General features: G+C 37.2%; 1 protein-coding gene across 2 annotated transcripts; it reads right to left on the bottom strand.

Moving 5' to 3' along the window:
• Positions 1-9: 9 nt before the first annotated feature.
• Positions 10-17,351, bottom strand: LOC306857364 (prolyl 4-hydroxylase subunit alpha-1-like). Of its 2 annotated transcripts, none has more exons than XM_079397276.1 (15): positions 17,209-17,351; positions 13,126-13,233; positions 12,814-12,910; positions 12,167-12,318; positions 11,009-11,146; positions 10,670-10,921; positions 10,227-10,420; positions 7,743-7,919; positions 6,286-6,356; positions 4,341-4,440; positions 4,204-4,257; positions 4,041-4,106; positions 3,877-3,945; positions 1,939-2,035; positions 10-490 (listed from the first exon to the last, which is right to left on the bottom strand). In XM_079397276.1, the coding sequence occupies exons 2-15, from the start codon at positions 13,217-13,219 to the stop codon at positions 420-422; spliced, it is 1,632 nt and encodes a 543-aa protein (XP_079253402.1). In that variant the 5' UTR covers positions 13,220-13,233; positions 17,209-17,351; the 3' UTR covers positions 10-419. The 2 variants fall into 2 exon arrangements, with proteins under 2 accessions (XP_079253402.1, XP_079253403.1); XM_079397277.1 differs by lacking the exon at positions 6,286-6,356 and adding an exon at positions 5,442-5,512 and having other exon boundaries at positions 17-490; positions 17,209-17,345.
• Positions 17,352-17,854: the final 503 nt, after the last annotated feature.

Genomic DNA, 17,854 nt, shown 5'->3' with positions numbered 1-17,854 from the left:
CAAAAAGATTAATTTTGGAAAAATCATTTTTATTAGTCTCCTATCATTCTGTGAACATTGCAAACAAGCATTTTATGTTCTTTCTTGCCTTTGGTCTGGCTGTCAGTCAGAATAAGTGTTGAAGATATGCTGACATGATGCCATTATACAGCTCAATGGTTAAAGGCCTGTTTGTAAAGGAGTGTTGTCAGGAATAGCTCTATCCTTTGAAGCCCTGGTGTGCAATGACAAAAGGCACTAACAGAGGTAATGGAACTGTAGGCTGGCTCACACACACATACTCTTCAGTTAAAAATAAATGTGACAGGTCACATGTTGGCTGCTGCGGACACAGTGGACATGAACAGCAAGGAGGGTGCTGTTCACGTTTTCAGAGTCCAGGGGGAGGAGTGCATGAGGAAGACGGTGGAGGTGTTTGATCAATCTGCCTCTTTCAGGCCACATGGTCTCCTGAACTCCTGACCTCTCTCGTGGATCCATTTATTTGACACTAATGGACAGAGAGAACAGAAAAGACATCGGATAGATTGTTTTTTAAAATTTCTCTAAGAAATCCATTGTGCCATCTCAAGCTAAATGCATAGTGAGACTGCCTTCAGAAAACTAACAGGGCTGAAAGTTCATAAAGTTTAGGAAGCTTTAGAAGTTAGCATTGATAGTTCAAACAGACATTACTATTACATTATAAATGATTAAAATAAAATAAAAATATTTAATACATTTAAACAAGGGACAGTTGACTTCAACATGACTTCAAGACCTTTAAATAATAGATTATGCCAACTAAAATGTGTATATTTGCTAAACCAGCAGGAAATACAAAAAAGTGTCGAGTTTAATTTAACATTACAATTTGCTTGAGTGCATACATATTTAGACAATGCTGATGGTAACATAGTTGAAATTTTTTAAAGACTGAGACAAACCAAACATAATTCAAGATGAAGCTTTAGATGAAGACTTATTTGTATTCACTTCCTAAAAAGGTGAAGTCATTAAAAGGGTTTTATTCAGTTATGGGATAAAATATTATTGTAATAACTGATAATTATGATGGTAACAGGGTTGACATATAATACTACTACAAGATTTTTAAATGATGGATTATGCCAACTAAAATGTGCTTATTTGCTAATACAGCAGGAAATACTCATGAAGAAAGTAAAATTGTTGATCGTTTATTTTGACATGAATAACTATTTGATTAAGTGCATGAATTTTTAGAAAAAAGCAATGATGGTAACAGTTGATGATTTAAGACTGTGACAAACCGAGCATAATAGATAAGATAAAGTCATTAAAAATGAGAAGACTTTTATTTGTGTTCAAGGTTTAAGTCATTAAGAGGTGTTTTTGTTTTTTTTGTTTTATGGAAAAATTCATTATTTTTATAAACAATAATTATGACGGTAACAGGGGTGACATATAACATGCTTTCAAGCTGCAAGATGCTTTTAAATGCAAGATTCAACTAAAATGTGCTTGCTTGTTAATACAGCAGGAAATGCTCATAAAGCAATAAAAGAAAAAGGCTGATCGTTTAATTTGACATCACTATTTGCTCAAGTGCATGAATTATTGGAAAAGAAATGTAAAGCATAGTTGACAATTTTAGATGATATATCTAACATAATATATTATCAACAATATAAGAATTTTATTATAATTAATTTCCATGAAAGGATGTTGATGTCACTAATTTTATTATTATTATTATTATTTATGGAAAAATATGTTATTTTAACAAGGTATATTTATAATTGTAATGGGGTAATGGGGAAAAGTAAAAACTAGTGTGAGTTAATTGTTGTTAAAATCGGTATATACACATTAGGAGGAACACATACAAAGGCATTTTAGGCATTACTAAAATAAGCATGATACATTTCAGAGCATAAAGAAAATCTCCTGGCAATGCACTGTGTCTGAGACACTCACCCCACTTGTTACCCAGCAATACTGGACAAGCTGCGTGTCTTGTGCTGTAATCTCCCTCTCCACTGGGAAACAGATTATACCAGAATACAGCTGTACCCTGAACACACACACAAAAAGGGCCAATTATAAATAGATAAAATAGATAAAAAATAAATACATTGTTCACACTTAAGAATATGCTTTCCACAATAAGTACTCATATACTTATTTATCACAAGGGCAGGTAAAATATGAATAATTTTGGCATCAAATTTCTAGCAAAAATAATTATATTGTGATATACAGTGCCCTCCAAAAGTATTGGAACAGTAAGGCCAATTCCTTTATTTTTGCTGTAGACTGAAAACATTTGGGTTTGACATCAAAAGATGAATATGAGATGAGAGATTAACATTTCAGCTTTTATTTACAGGTATTTTCATCTGGATCTGATACACAACTTAGAAGATATCACCTTTTGTTTGAACCCACCCATTTTCATGTTACCAAAAGTATTGGAACATGTGACTGACAGGTGTGTTTTGTTGGCCTGGTGTGTCCTATTAATTGATTATTCAAACAATAAATAGCACTGAATGTCTGCGCTCAGTTTCAGATCCGTGCGGACTGCATTTATAGTTAGTTAGACGTGTAACCAACATGAAAACCAGAGAGGTGTCTATGGGTGAAAAACGAGCAATTGTGAAGCTGAGAAGATGAACAATCAATCAAACCATTGCACAAACACTGGCAATAGCAAGTACAACCATTTGGAATCTCCTGAGGAAGAAAGAAACCACTGATGCACTAAGTAACACACCTCGAACGGGTAGATCAAGGAAAACATCTGCAGTTGATGACAGAAACATTGTGACAGCTGTAAAGAAAGACCCTAAAACAACTGTTAGTGACATCAGCAACAACAAGTGAAGGTATCACAATCTACTGTTCGCAGAAGACTTCATGAACAAAAGTACAGAGGCTACACCAGAAGATGCAAGAAGATTAGCAAGAAGAATAGGAGACGAGCCTCAAAAATTCTGGGACAAGGTTTTATGGACTTATTTTATGGACCAAAGTGATGGAAAGGCTAAAGTTTGGAGAAAGAAAGGATCTGCTCATGATCCCAAACATACAAGCTCATCTGAAACACAGTGTACACAGGTGTACATTATAGTACACATTACACAAGTAATGTAATGGCTTGGGCTTTCATCGCTTCTTCTGGGACAGGCTCATTAATCTTCATTAATGATGTAACATGATGGCAGCAGCAAAATTAACTCAGAAGTCTACAGAAATATTTTGTCTGACAATTTACAGAAAGATGCAACCAAACTGATTGGGAGATCCTTCATCATGCAGCAAGATAATGACCCAAAACATAGCGCCAAAACAACAAAGGAGTTCATCAGCGGCAAGAAGTGGAAGAATTTAGACTGGCCAAGTCAATCTCCACACTTAAACCCTGTAGAGTATGCATTTTACCTGCTAAAGCAGAGACTGAAGGGAGTAAAAAAACTGAAAGAGGCTGCGGTGAAAGCCTGGAAAAGCATCACAAAAGAAGAATGCAAAAGTTTGGTGATGTCAATGGGTCACAGGCTTGATGCAGTTATTGAAAGCAAAGGATTTGCAACTAAATATTAAGTCTTTTTCACTTTAATCTATGTTAATTCTATCTGTTCCAATACTTTTGCTCACATGAAAAATGTGTGGGTTCAAACAAAAGGTGCTATCTTCTAAGTTGTGTATCAGATCCAGATGAAAATACCTGTAAATAAAAGCTGAAATGTTAATCTCTCATCTCATATTCATCTTTTGATGTCAAACACAAATGTTTTCAGTCTACAGCAAAAATAAAGGAATTGGCCTTACGGTTCCAATACTTTTGGAGGGCACTGTATATGGTTTCTGTATAAAATTCTGTATAAAACCCTCAAACATATAAACAAACAGCACCTTCATTGGCTTTACTGAAGCTCCAACTTCTGGAAAGACCGTGGCACCCCCTGCAGCTACATCACTCATCTGCAACAAAGCCCATGTTTTACATGGAATTTCATACCAAGTGATAATGAGAGAAGAAAAACCAATCCTGGCAGGACAGATCAAATCCTACTCACATAGAAGAGCCAGGTTGCTATTCGATTTCCTGTGCCCAGCTCTTTAAAGGCATCTGGTTCATCTTTCTGGTGGAAAAATGTTAAAATGACAAGTTATGAATAAATTGAATGTGTGACCACCCTGCATTCTTAAAGGGTAACGATTAAAGAACTTTCTATTTACCCGTCCAAAGTCAAAGTGGGGCTCATATTGTCCACCAACACCATAATTTGCCACCTAAGAGGGAAAAAGATATAAATTCAAAAAAACTGAACCTAACTATTCTCAGTTCCGTGCATTGAATGCCTCATGAACCTTACCTGTAGCTCTTCTGCTGTTTTGACATCGAGGCCTGTGATGTCTTCTATGCGCTGGTTTATAAGATCCACAACCGGATGCTCATAGGCCGCCAACCATGCACTGAGAGAAGAGACAATTATAACATATAAACTTCACACTCCTACTGAGGACTATCAGTATCACATATTATAATGTTTCAAAACAGAACAAACCCAGCTGCAGGATTAGAGTTCAGCAATAAAGTAAAGCAATGTTTAGTGTGTGATTAAACTTTTAGTATTGTTAGTATGAAACATTCAAGTAATAGATTTAGATAGACTGCCCATGCAGAACTCGTCACCGCCAAGCATGTCAAAATTACCCATCCTTTGAATTAGGTTAATTAGATACTGTATATTCATGAACTTGTGAATCAGTCTGTGAGTTAGTGACAGAAATGAGTCAGTGTTTGGTTGGTTTCAAACAGGTAAGTTTGTGATGAGATGGCCAAGGACTTTAAATAGTAAAACTGAATTTTCTATCATGAGAGGCACCCATGCAGTCCATAGTATCATTTCAGAGGTTATGCAGGTATCATGAGGTTTCTCAAATTCAACAACAGCGTGTGAAAGCATCCTCATTTTTAATATGAGCTCCTCACATTAATAAAAGCAACATAGGTGTTTTGTTTTGTTTTTCGATCATAACAATGTCAAACATAGGCAAATTTATGAGCAATTTAAGGAGAGAATATCATGATTTTGTGCAACAACTTGTTCTAAAATAATTAATTTAAGGTTTAAATATAAAAAATATAACATTAAAATAATACAAACAACAAAATATATTTTTTAAGTATTTTATATATATATTTATGTGTGTGTGTGTGTGTGTGTGTCTGTCTATTTATGTAAAGACATGCCTTGGCCCCTGAAGTGTGTTTCACTAGTTTCTAAGAAACTCTCAGTAACTCATTTACTTTTATGTTTTTCTAAACCTGTATGCATTTTTTGTCTGAAGAACACCAAACTGATATTTGAATGTCTGTTTCACAGACTGAGGTCAACAAAGAGAATTCTGAGTAAAGAGGGAAAGGAGGAGCAGACAGATGTGACCTCTGCCCTTCATCTTCGACCCCTTACCTCTTGGAGACTCTGTACTGGGCGGTGGTGAGTTTGCCAGTTTGAGGGTCATGCACAGTGGCACGCCTGAGCTATAGAGCCAGCACAGAGAAAAAGAAAGAAGATAGAAAGAGAGAGAGAGGTGAAAGGTGCTGTCACTATATTCTGTTGTTATACTGAACTACACCAACTGTGGGCTTGGACTGCATGGGTGGTTTATATGCCTTCTGCCAGGGTTGAACTGCTACTGCGACCGAGTTCACTCATTATGTACCTGTTGTGTGTAAAGAAGCAGTGGAAAAGCAACATTCCCAAGAACAGCAAAACAAATAGGGATATCTATTTATTATGCATGGTGTAAACATGTATATATGGGCTGGTGGCTGGTATGTACTGTGCAATAACAGTACAATTATGTCCAAAAATATGTAAGTATATACTACAAATATAACATTTCTTACTATTATCAGTGTTTATAAACAGATTTTGCCGCTAAATATTTTTGTGGAAACCAAATCAGCATATTAGAATGACTTCTAAAAGATCATGTGACACTGCAGACTGCAATGGCTGCTGAAATACATCTTAAAATATATTAAAATAGAAAACAGTACTTTTAATTTGTAATATTATTTTACAGTATTACTGTTTTACTGTATTTGTAATCAAATACATGGAGGTAAGCATAAGCAACATCTTTCAAAATCATACAAAATATAGGATTATTCCAAACTTTTGACTTTGGACCACCCACCCATACTATGCATGTGATATTATCCCCTTTGTCTGGGCTCTTGTTGCTTTTCCAGCATGCAGCAGGGGGAGCTGGTGGGTTGGCTGTGCTACAGGCCAACAGGAGCCTTACCTTTTACTGATGCGATACTGGGCAGTCTCTAGAACACCAGTAATGGGGTTGGAGATGGTGGCTCTGCGCAGCTGTTGAGCCAACCGGCCAAGAGTACACAAGTTACACAGCAGCTGTAGTCTCAGTGACCGACTACAGACCAACACACTCTTTCTGTTAGTCATGATATCTAATTAGCTTGAGCACCAGCAGCATTCTAACTCTACATGAGCCTTTGATTACACTCTGGACTAATAACTTTAATCGGCCTCTGAATGATGACAGGTCAAAGGTTGTGATATTCTGAGGAGTGTTATCCCTGGAGCACAAAAGCAGTCATAAGTCGCTGGGGTATATTTGCAGCAATAGCCAACAATCCATTGTATGTCAAAATGACCGATTTTTCTTTTATGCCAAAAATCATTAGAATAATAAGTAAAGTTCATATTCCATGAAGATATTTAGTAAATTTCCTACTGTAAATATATCAAAACTTAATTTTTATTAGTAATATGCATTGCTAAGAACTTCATTTGGACAACTTTAAATGATTTTTTTTGCACCCTCGGATTCCAGATTTTCAAGACGTTGTATCTCTGCCAAATATTCTCCTATCCTAACAAACCATACATCAATGGAAAGCTTATTTATTGTTTAAAATTGATCCTTATGACTGGTTTTGTCATCCAGGGTCACATAACAGAAAAACTCAAAATTCAGGAGATTTTACTTGCTTATTTTAACACAAAATTAAACCTTATTGATAAACTAATACCAAAGAAGTAAAAATGTCGGAACCGATAATTTACACTAGTGTAGCTTACAGTTCAAATGAATTTCAAGGTGCAGTAAATAAACTATTGTTTACACCTCTCAGTTGTCGCTACTGACATGGATACACAGGTTTTTGCTAACCGGTGTCGTTGTAGAAGTACTCTTTTCAAAGACATATTTGTCAATGTTACTGAATGTGGCTGATAACAGGGAAGCCTTCATCTCGTGTGAGTGGACATCATTTTAAATATATTTGTCAGATTTTAAGAGATGAAACTTTGTTACAGTGGAAAAATACTTGCGCACCTTCAAATAATTTCAGGGATGCATGTTTTTGTAATGGACGTTAAAAAAAATCAAAGTCCATTTCAAGCTTTTTCTTCAACATATTTGATGTGCTCTATGTATGTGCCTTCATCAGCGTTTACATATAAATAAATGCTTCAATTCAATCCGTTCATCATATAAAGTGATCATGTCTATTCAGAAGACTTTACTACTACATTGTCTTTATAAACTTTTTGAAGCATGAAATCTTTGGTTGCATGGAATTATGCTAGAATATTAAAAATATCTTGTGTTTCTAAGATCACAAAGATCTAAAGTCATCATGAGTTACCCTTTAAGATTATCCACAAAAATTGTGTGTGTGTGTGGCCAAAACGTTACATTAATATTTTAATGTTTATAAAAGTTGAACTCACCCTTGGTTTGGCCAACTCCTTGACCTTCTCCATTTCTTTTTCTGTTATAATATCATGGTAACGGACGATACGTGGACGATCCCATTCATCCTCTTGTTTCACTGGGCCGATTATATATAAAGGATGTCTGTTACTGTTGTAGTAACGGCAGAACAAACGTCTCTGTCTGCGAGGGCTCTGTAAGATTGAGAATATATTAAAAAATTAGACAATTAATTTATATCTTGGGCAAGACAAATAAATAAATAAATAAAATGGTTGGTATTTAATGCTCTTTCACAGCATTTCAAGTTAGGCACTGTCGTGAAAAAAAACTCATTGGCCGGTTAAGTGTCATCTGAAGCCTTCAAGTTCCTCTTCAGGAACTCGAGCTGCGTCAGGAGACGCTTTAGGGAACGCCTACCGGCTCTGAATACCAATGAAATCTGTCCAAAGGATGGGAGGGACGTCACGGGCGAGGTGACGTAATGACCAGCTGGTATAAAAGCACGTGCGGTGAAACCGGCGTCAGCTTTTTGTCATTCAACAAGCGCTCTGTGTTTCTGTCAGTCTTATTTACTGTTGTCTGTCTTTAGCTATGGCTAATAAGAGCCAGTTTAAGGCTTGGAATATGGGAGAAGCGCAATACGAGCTGTGTGTTCCTCCCTGCAGATGTTTTTTTGTGTATGCGGGGGATACACACAGCTCGTGTTGGCCGTGTTTCAGGCTCTGAAATACTTTCTCCCAGACCGAAGAGGTTGCCATGTGTTAGTTCGCACCGACAACACATCGGTGGTCTCTTATAGCAACCACCAAGGAGGTCTGCGGTTCGCGCCCCCTGTAGTAGATCTGGAGAGTGTTTGGCCAGGCTCAGGTGGACCTCTTCGCCACTCAGACAGCGCAATGTCCCCTCTGGTACTCTCTACGTCATCCAGCTCCGAGGGGCTGGATGTCATGGTACAGACGTGGCCGAGGCTTCGTCTGTACGCCTTTCCCCCAATTGCTCTGCTCCCCGGAGTTCTGGAGAGAGTGCACCGGGACGGACTCCGGCTGCTATTAGTAGCCCCGTTCTGGCAGGGCCGAGTATGGTTCTCGGACCTGATTTCCCTCCTCGACGGCTTTCCATGGGAGATTCCAGTCAGGAGGGATCTCCTTTCACAGGCAGGAGGCACCCTTTTGCACCCCCGCCTGGAGTGGTGGAAGCTGTGGGTGTGGCCCCTGAGGGGGCACAGCTCATAGCTTCCGGTCTCTCAACCGAGGTTGTTGAGACCATTCTCCAATCCAGAGCTCCCTCTACGAGGAGACTGTATGCCCTGAAGTGGAGACTCTTCACTTCATGGTGCAGAGATCGCCAGCTCGACCCAGTTAACTGCCCGGTTGGTACAGTGCTGGAGTTCCTGCAGGCTCGACTCTTCGCAGGGTTAGCCCACTCCACATTGAAGGTCTATGTGGCGGCAATCTCGGCTCACCACACCCCTCTTGGTGGACTGACAGTGGGCAGACAACCCCTAGTTACACGTTTCCTCCGTGGTGCACTGAGGCAGTCGGTTCGTGGATGCCACTCAGATGAGTCTTCTGACCTCCCCTCGCCATGGGAGTCAGAGCTCATTCCATGAGGAGTGTGGCGGCCTTCAAGGCCTTTCTCGCAGGTGTTCTATCCAGGACATCTGCAACGCTGCGGGATGGTCTACGCCCCTGACCTGTCAGGTTTTATGGCCTAGACATACGAGCCACTCCAGGTTTCCGTTCTCTCGCCCTAGCTGTGCTCCGTTGGATACACACAGGGCAGGGACTTGGAAGTCTGGTGCCGTGGGTATCTCGTTCCCCAAAGCGTCTCCTGACGCAGCTCGAGTTCCTGAAGAGGAACGTCTTTGGTTACGTATGTAACCCCAGTTCCTCGAAGGAACGAGACGCTGCGTCGCGAGGCCACACTTCCGGCATCCCTGCCAGCGCTTGCTTCATTCTAGAAGCTGACGCCGGTTTCACCGCACGTGCTTTTATACCAGCTGGTCATTACGTCACCTCGCCCGTGACGTCCCTCCCATCCTTTGGACAGATTTCATTGGTATTCAGAGCCGGTTACGCTGTAGGCGTTCCCCAAAGCGTCTCCTGACGCAGCTCGAGTTCCTTCGAGGAACTGGGGTTACATAAGTAACCTAAGTCGTTTTTTATGACTTATGTTTGCAGTATCCATTGAGCTTTGGTCGACTGAATGGACAAAAATAGAGCTTTGTGGCCATATTACCACCTTGGGTGTGCATAAATAATTCAAAGTCCTGTCTTTAATAATTAATTACCTCATATACATAAACCACTACTTTATAAATCAAGTTACATCAATGCAAAGTCAAAAACAGCTGAAATGGCTGAATTAGGTGGCTGTGGAGCTAGAGCTGCACTGATATATTAAAAATTAATCAGCTAATGCATCAGCATTTCGTGCTTAATGTGACATTCCAGTGAATATTTATATAAATGCAGCCATTACAGTATTTTATTATTCACCATTCTGACTCCTTGTCCTCTACATAGCTGCTCATATTTCCTCTTTTCAGGGAGATAATCCCCTTTCCCAACTGTCTTTTCTTGTTCTTTCTTGCTCTCGTCCTTGACACTCTGCTCTTTCTCAGCCTTATTTTGTTTGGCAAGCTGGTATTCAAAATACTTTAGGTTCCCAAGTGCTCGCTGGTGCTCAGGATCTGTACAGGAGAGATAAATGTGTTAAACATTTTATAAGAGTTTGGGCAACTGTTGAATGTCTCAAATATTTAAGCAAGGCATTACAAGACTTTAAACCTCTGTATCATGAACTATATGTGTGTAAATTAATGCACTTGAGGCCGGTAAAGAATATATGTATTTAATTAAATCACAGTCTGCACGATTTTACAATCAAACTAAGCCATATCGTGATATGATTTATATTGAGTACTGTAGATCAGACTTACCCACACCCAGCAGTCTCTTGGTATGGTCCAGAGCTCTTTCCAGCTCCCCCTGCTGGTAGATTGAGTAGCTGAGGTAGTCCAGCACAGTCACAATTTCAATGCTGGTTTCTTCTCCTTCATCCAATTGCTTGAGTGCCTGGGCCATCCATAACTCTGTATGGTAATAGTCTGCTTCAGAGTAGGCGATTTTTCCCAGCTCAAAACAATCCTCTACCGTCATGGTGCTTTTAAACGGCAAGCCTGTAGTAACACCTACAAGAAAACATGCAATGAGATGTCATACAAATGCAAAAAAGGTGTATCTGAAATATGTTTGGAAAGGGGAGAGCTCACACTCACCAGGCAGGTCTCCAGAAGAGATGGTCTGTGTGTCCAGTTGGTAGGTGTCCTGCAGTCGGAGGAGAGCTTTGGCTGCACCGGTCTGGTCTTCATCATTAGGGAAATACTGACGCTGAATGGTCAGGTTTGAGATAAAACCTAGAAGAAAATGTGGTTATCTTTTAATAAGAAAAAAAAAAATCATAATAAGAACATCTTGACTTACAATCACTAGCACACATTTCTCAATACGTAGGTCACTTTTTTAAAACTCAAACAACTTTCAGCTTGGCACAACAAAAAATGTTGCATCCAAAATGCACTAAAACTACCATACATGTTTCGAATCAACTCATTCTTCCATAAAACTAGCAAAAGTTTTCAACTAACAAACACACTTTGTTGCTATATATATATATATGATACAATGTTTTTTTGGGGTTTTTTTCACAAAACAAGAATGACAGCTATCTGCAGTGTATGTTGCATGGTCCCTGTTTACATTACAGTATACAATTATTTTACCCCTTTTGTATTGATGGTTATGAAATTCAAAGACCAACATCTGTGTAGGTGTTCATCTACATATAATCATTTTCACAGTATCTCATTTTTAGATTTGGAATGTCTATAATGTGGAAGAAATGTGGAAAATGTTGTATTGAAATTTTGAAAAAGTGACATAAGTGCTGAGAAATGGGTCCTAGTGATTATAAAAAAATCCCAGGCACTAGATAGTAACATTTGATGAGAAAAACCTTGATGTTGGCTTGACAAAGCCTTGTCTGAAAGTTTAAAATAGTTTAAAAGCTTTCAGAGAAATGCCAATAAAAACACATATCAGGCCATATTAAACCATTTCAGACTGCATTAAACCTCAGCAGTAAAGAAACCACATTAACTACTTCAGACTCCATTATCAGACCCCCTGCCCCTCCACTACAACAAGAAAATTAGAAAAACTCATTAGACGTCTTTTATTGAGTGTAAAGAATGTTGCAAGGCATTGCTTGAATGTTTTTAACATGTTGCTTGGTGTTGTTAGCATATTTCTGAGAATAGTTTCTAGTCACCTAATATTGGTATTTTAAAGTAGGCTAAATATTTCATAATAAGTGTATCAGTTGTAAATGCTGAATAAACAGATGTTAATATGGGTTGAATTACAGTGAAACTAACCGTCAGACATGTCTTTGAGCACGAGGTCTTCCACTTCACCCCATTCCTTGTTCAGTCTCTTCATGAGTTTAAAGGCATTGACAGGGTGACCCAAAAACCCCTCTGGGTCCTGTGTGGCTGTCGTTGTTAAAGCATCCAGCTTCTCAGCCCACCTGACAACACAGAGTGTCAGAGTGGCTTTATTGTCATTTCAATCACACGCAGCTTGTACACAGTAAAAAGAAATGTTGCTCCAGGACAACCCGATCTCATGAAAGTGCTTATAAATAGTTGTGTATCATATGCACGCCAACAAATTTCGTAATTTGTAATGAGATAAACAAACTGTGCTCTCTAAAACCTTTACATCTAGCATTCCCATTCATAAACAGCAAAATTATGTACTGTGGTTTTTAACAAAAATAAATTTATACAGAAAAATACATATAAAAGGTCTAACAGCTCAGTTGACAGATCTTATGTGCAGATGTGGCTAAAATAAACTATATTTATATATAAAAATATTTTTTTTATATATATATTTATTCTGTTTTTCCACATTCAGAAATCACTCCTTGCCAGTTCAAACAGGGATGAGTTATACCTGTTGTTACAGATTTTATTTATATATGCCTAATGTTGATAGTGTATGAACAGATATTACTCACTGTTTCACTTGCTCCAGTTTGCTCTCCTCTGCTTTGATGTAGTCTTTCAGTGACGTCACCAGGTCTTTTTCTGTGTACAGCAAATCTGTCATGTGACCTGCCAGGACAGAACACAGGTTCAAATGAGCATCAGTGATTAGTGAATGACCGGTCTAGTTCTCCACAACACCTGTCAGCAGCATTTTCTAATATTCTATTAATATACCGGTATAATCAGTGGTAAACATTCATGAACATGGGCTTGGAGGCTTATGTTAGAACCTGTAGGAACATTTCAAACATAAATTTACAAAAGGTGAAAAGGTTGCATACCAATGGATGTGAAGAAGTCATTGTGAGCAAAGGAAGACTTGAGCAGAGAAATGAGTAAAATACAGCACACACTCCTAACACCCATCTTCACCATTTTCAACAAACAACCTAAAAGAGAAAAAAAAAAAATTAGATGATAAAAGTACACATAGCTTTCTGCAATACTTTGCACTGTTGCAGGGTTATCGTTAAATAAAACTAGAACTATTAAATACACTTATATGAATTATAAAATGTAGTCTTTGCAACTAACTGAAATAAGTTTAAATTAAATCACTCAAATTACTAACTAGAAATAAATAAAAACGCAAATTTAACTTAAATAGTAATATTTAAAAAGACAGAAACCAAAAAATTTAACTAAAAATAAAATGCACACTGAGAAATGTAAAAAAATAAATATATAAATCATATTTTTTTTATATAAAACTAAAATACCAAAATAACATGGGACTATTGTCCACGGTAACTTGTGGGTGCTATACTGTCATAAACCAAGTTAGAAAAGCAATTTGACCCCAGGTATAGTCTGTTTGTACAGGTGCAGCATCATCGCTCTATGCTTTTTATTATGCCGTCTCTGTATTAAGTACACTGTGTTTGTTGTTATATTGTTTGGTTAGTTTGCTCTGTTTAGTAAGTGTATAATTTAAAAGAACGCTACTAACAAAATATAATAATGCATTGCTAAAAATAAAATTGTATTCTTGTGTGTGTCAGTAACACATAACCAGAAGATATTTCACCTAGATCAGTAGATCAATTCTAGTCAAATAACAAATTCCCATGGAGCAAAAGATGGGCACATTGCATCTGAATGAAGAATCAAAATCATCTACATGAAAAATACTTGAGCTGTAAAGTCAAATGTACACACAGCTACAAACACACACACAACATACCAGAAACAATGTAAGTGATAAAGAAAGTCTATTGAGTTCAACAAGTCATGTTCTCAAAAAAGGAAGTTTGTAACCCATGTGAAGGTTACTTAAGTAAAGGGACAGTCCACACAAAAATGAAAGTTTATGTCATTTCAAACATGCATTTCTTTCTTCTGCAGAAACAAGAGTTTGTGAAGAAAGTTGGGAACCAAATAGCTTTGACTACCATTGTGTGAGGGGAAACGACATTCAGACATTTATATTCCACAGAAGAAAATAGGTCATACAGGTTTGGAAAGCCTTGAGGGTGAATAAATGATGACAGAACTTTCATTTTTGGGTGAACTATAACAGAATAATAAACTTCCCACAGCTGCCGCATGTATTTCAGCAGTTATTACTCTGCAGTGAAGCATACGAGAGCATGCGGCGTGAAGAGTTGTTCTGAGCCAGACAGATTGTCCACTCAAAACCCCACTGGCACTGTGAAACACGAAGGGGCTGCCAACTCACCGCCATCAGCTTGACTGCGTTCAGTTAGCTTGTAGCTTCAATTTATAAATAGAGCAGAGCAACTGAGCAGATTGCACAACTTCTTCCTTCCCTATTTTTATTTGTATTTTTTTGCATTACATCCATCCTAGTATGAAAGATAAGAATCCCAAATCACAGTGCTTCGAAAAAGGGTATGCCAAAGTAAAATAATTCTATAAATTAATATATTTATATAGCAAGGATGCATTAAATTGATCACAATAATAATATAATAATTTGTAATAATAATATATCTCTAATATCTTATTGTCTTACCGTATTTTTGATCGAACAAATACAGCCCTTGTCAGCAAAAGAGACTTCTTGAACTTTCTGAACAAAACCCAAACCTTAAGTGTAACTCATCCTAGTATCATGGCTAAGTTTTGTACATGCAAACATTGCTCATATATCAGTTTCAGTTTATCTCGCTACCTTAATATGACTTCACTTTTGCTTATAAGTGGTTTCAAGCACAATAGACATTGCAGCAGTGTATTTAGAACAATTCATTGTGTTTTAGTAGGTTACTCATACAATGGGTGTCTGGTTAGGTTGAGAGTCACTCATTTGACCTGCTCAAAAACCCCCAAAAGAGAAGCTAGAAACTAACAGCTTTATCTGTCAGGTTGTGGGTCTGCAAGTATATGGGCTGTTCCTCAATCATTAAAATGCATATCTGGAAAAACTGTGTTCTGACCGTTGCTTGACCTAAACTTCACTCCAGCTTTCTGGAGTTAGAAAAGCAAACAAAAACTAAACAGGTTACAAATGCATTTCCCAAAACCTCAACCATTTGTTAGGAGCAAAAACAGCTGCTAAAACAAGCACTACAGGAATTTGTACAAACGCAAATAACACCTGAAAACAGTAGCAAATAAACCGCTTTAGATTCCTCCCGTGAAAACAAGTGCCTGTTAAAAACCGTTATGCTTCCTAACTCAAAAAGACAAGAATGTGATCAGAACATGTGACTTGACTAAACTTTTGAGGAACTAGTGTTAACTTGCAGAAAAGGCTTGCCTAAAATCCTGCAGTGAATGCACTAAAAAAGCAATAGCCCGGGGTGAAGACAGGGAAGGTTACTGGATGTGGTCACCATAACAGAAAAGGACTACACCCCTTGTAGTAAGGCCAATCCTAGCATATATGAAGTATTTAACTCATTTTCATGATATCGATGCTATTGTTGAAGTAAGTAAGTGGTCATTTCATGGACAATTTTGAACTAAAAATAAATATACTAAAATGTATTTGAAATGCATTTATTTCATGCTAAGTATACTATAAATACATTTACATATTTAGGTACTTAATAAAAATACCCTGCAGTTGTACTTTTAGTATACTAAACTTTTGTACTTAATGCACTTTAATTGTGCGCAAGTAGTGCTTAAGTCCAACTATCAAGTACGTTTGATTGTGCTAAAGTGGAACATTGCAAGTACACTTTAAATATCTTGCTTTTAACAACTGATATTATTCAAAGATCCTACAATTTTCATCAATAGTGATATTAAAACACATTTTAGGCTTAATATTAAGAAATGTGCATTGTGCACTAGTGATACTCCAATTAAATGCGATGTGTCAGTAAATATGTTAATTGATTTGAACTGCACTTAGTATGAAATGAATGTATTTTAAATACTAAAGAATAACGCCTACTGCTTTACATTTGGAATATCATATTGGATTTGATGTGAAAAAACTACTTGTCAAGTAAGCTAAAACATGGTAACAACTAAATTATCAGTCAGAAAAAGGCCTATTATTTTATATGACATGCAAACTACCAAACTTGACTTTTTAGGGCCTATTTTAAAGCTCAGTCTCCATAACACCAATACAAAAGTACAGTAGTATTAATATATGCACCATGTTTTGTTTTGGTCAGCTTTTTAAATAATATACCACTACAAGAGTCCTTTTATAAGTGCAAGTGTAGCCTACTTCTACAAACATGTCAAAATTCTTAACATTATAATAACAGCTTATAATAACTGTTATAATTCCAATGTTTTATTTGTAAAGGAGGAGTATTGAGTGCCACGTCCATTCCCCTCCCCCAGTACATCACTGTAACTGTCCTATACTAACTTCTTACTTTGTTACAACTAGTGTATCACTCAATTATCTTTGAATATCTTTAGCCTGTTCATATTTTCAGCACATATACAAACAGACAACACTCTTGTTTTCTTAAAGCCAGTTCATTCTCAAATGAAACCAAACATCATTTGGTACAATTATTTAATAAATAAGTAAATTTGACTTTATTATCACCATATTATATGGCGATAATAAAGTATTACATATTATAAATATGGTATACTCCCGTAACAAACAACTAAAATAATCCGGAATCTAATGTGAAGTAATGTAACGTTATATGTGATTTCATAATCTCAGTGTTTTTTTGATAATCAGAACGCAAAATGGTTTCCAAAACTGAAATCCACGAGAAAAAAAATCATAAATGTGATTTTATATAAGAAAATGTGCTGATATTTTACAAGGAACGCGAGCAATGGTAGTAGCACACGGAACGGGAAAACTATGGAAATATGTAGGGAAGTTTCTAGAGTGTCTGTGATAGTGATAGGGAGAGTATGCGAGCATCTTTAGATAGGTTTACTGAAGCGTAATAAACAGGCCAACTTACTGTTCCTCCCTGGAATGCGTCGATATTGCAAAATGGGAAAAAGTTGTTTGGTTAGCTCCTCTCACTCCCTCGTTCTTCAGCGGCTCGTCTGCTACAGAGCTGTGGAGACCAGAGCCTGCTGAACTGTGTCTGGAGAGAGCCTCAGAGCACAAATGATTGAGCTGCAGCTCCATCTACTGTTCATGTACTACAGTCTCCCAACACACTCCTGAAATACTGGCATATATGCATTTCAAATGTTGTATGTACTGTATGCTTTTATTACTTTCACTATTGGTCTCTCAGGTCTATTTAGGAATAATGATTTTGGGAAACTCAACCTTGGCTCCTATTCCTTTCAAGCATATCTTACTTGGTAGGTAAGTTTTGACAAAATTGTTTATTGTGCTGAAAATGATGGTCCAACTGAGGGACAGTCGCAATTTTTGAAAATAAATCATTTTATCAGTTTCATCATTTTCACTCAATGAGTAGGTCCATTGAAATGATCTGCTTGTTTTTTATTTAAGATCATAATAGGATAATTCATATATACATCATGGATTGTCACATTTCAACACTGGAGGTCTGAGACAAAGGTTAAAAAAAGAAGCAAACGCATGCATAAGTCATTAAAATAAGTAAATGAAAGTTGTAAAATTTTTTA

The sequence above is a fragment of the Barbus barbus genome, assembly GCF_936440315.1.
Source record: "Barbus barbus genome assembly, chromosome: 38".
Lineage (NCBI taxonomy): Eukaryota > Metazoa > Chordata > Actinopteri > Cypriniformes > Cyprinidae > Barbus > Barbus barbus.
Note: the sequence above shows the minus strand (reverse complement) of the source record. Positions and strands in the feature narration are given on the sequence as shown.

Excerpts from the sequence above, each read along its gene's own strand:
- LOC306857364 (XM_079397276.1), bottom strand. The coding sequence starts at position 13,219 with ATGGTGAAGATGGGTGTTAGGAGTGTGTGCTGTATTTTACTCATTTCT. Across the intron at positions 4,258-4,340 it reads AAACAGCAGAAGAGCTACAG|GTGGCAAATTATGGTGTTGG; the intron begins GTAAGGTTCATG and ends TTTCCCTCTTAG. Across the intron at positions 491-1,938 it reads ATTGCTGGGTAACAAGTGGG|TGTCAAATAAATGGATCCAC; the intron begins GTGAGTGTCTCA and ends TCTGTCCATTAG.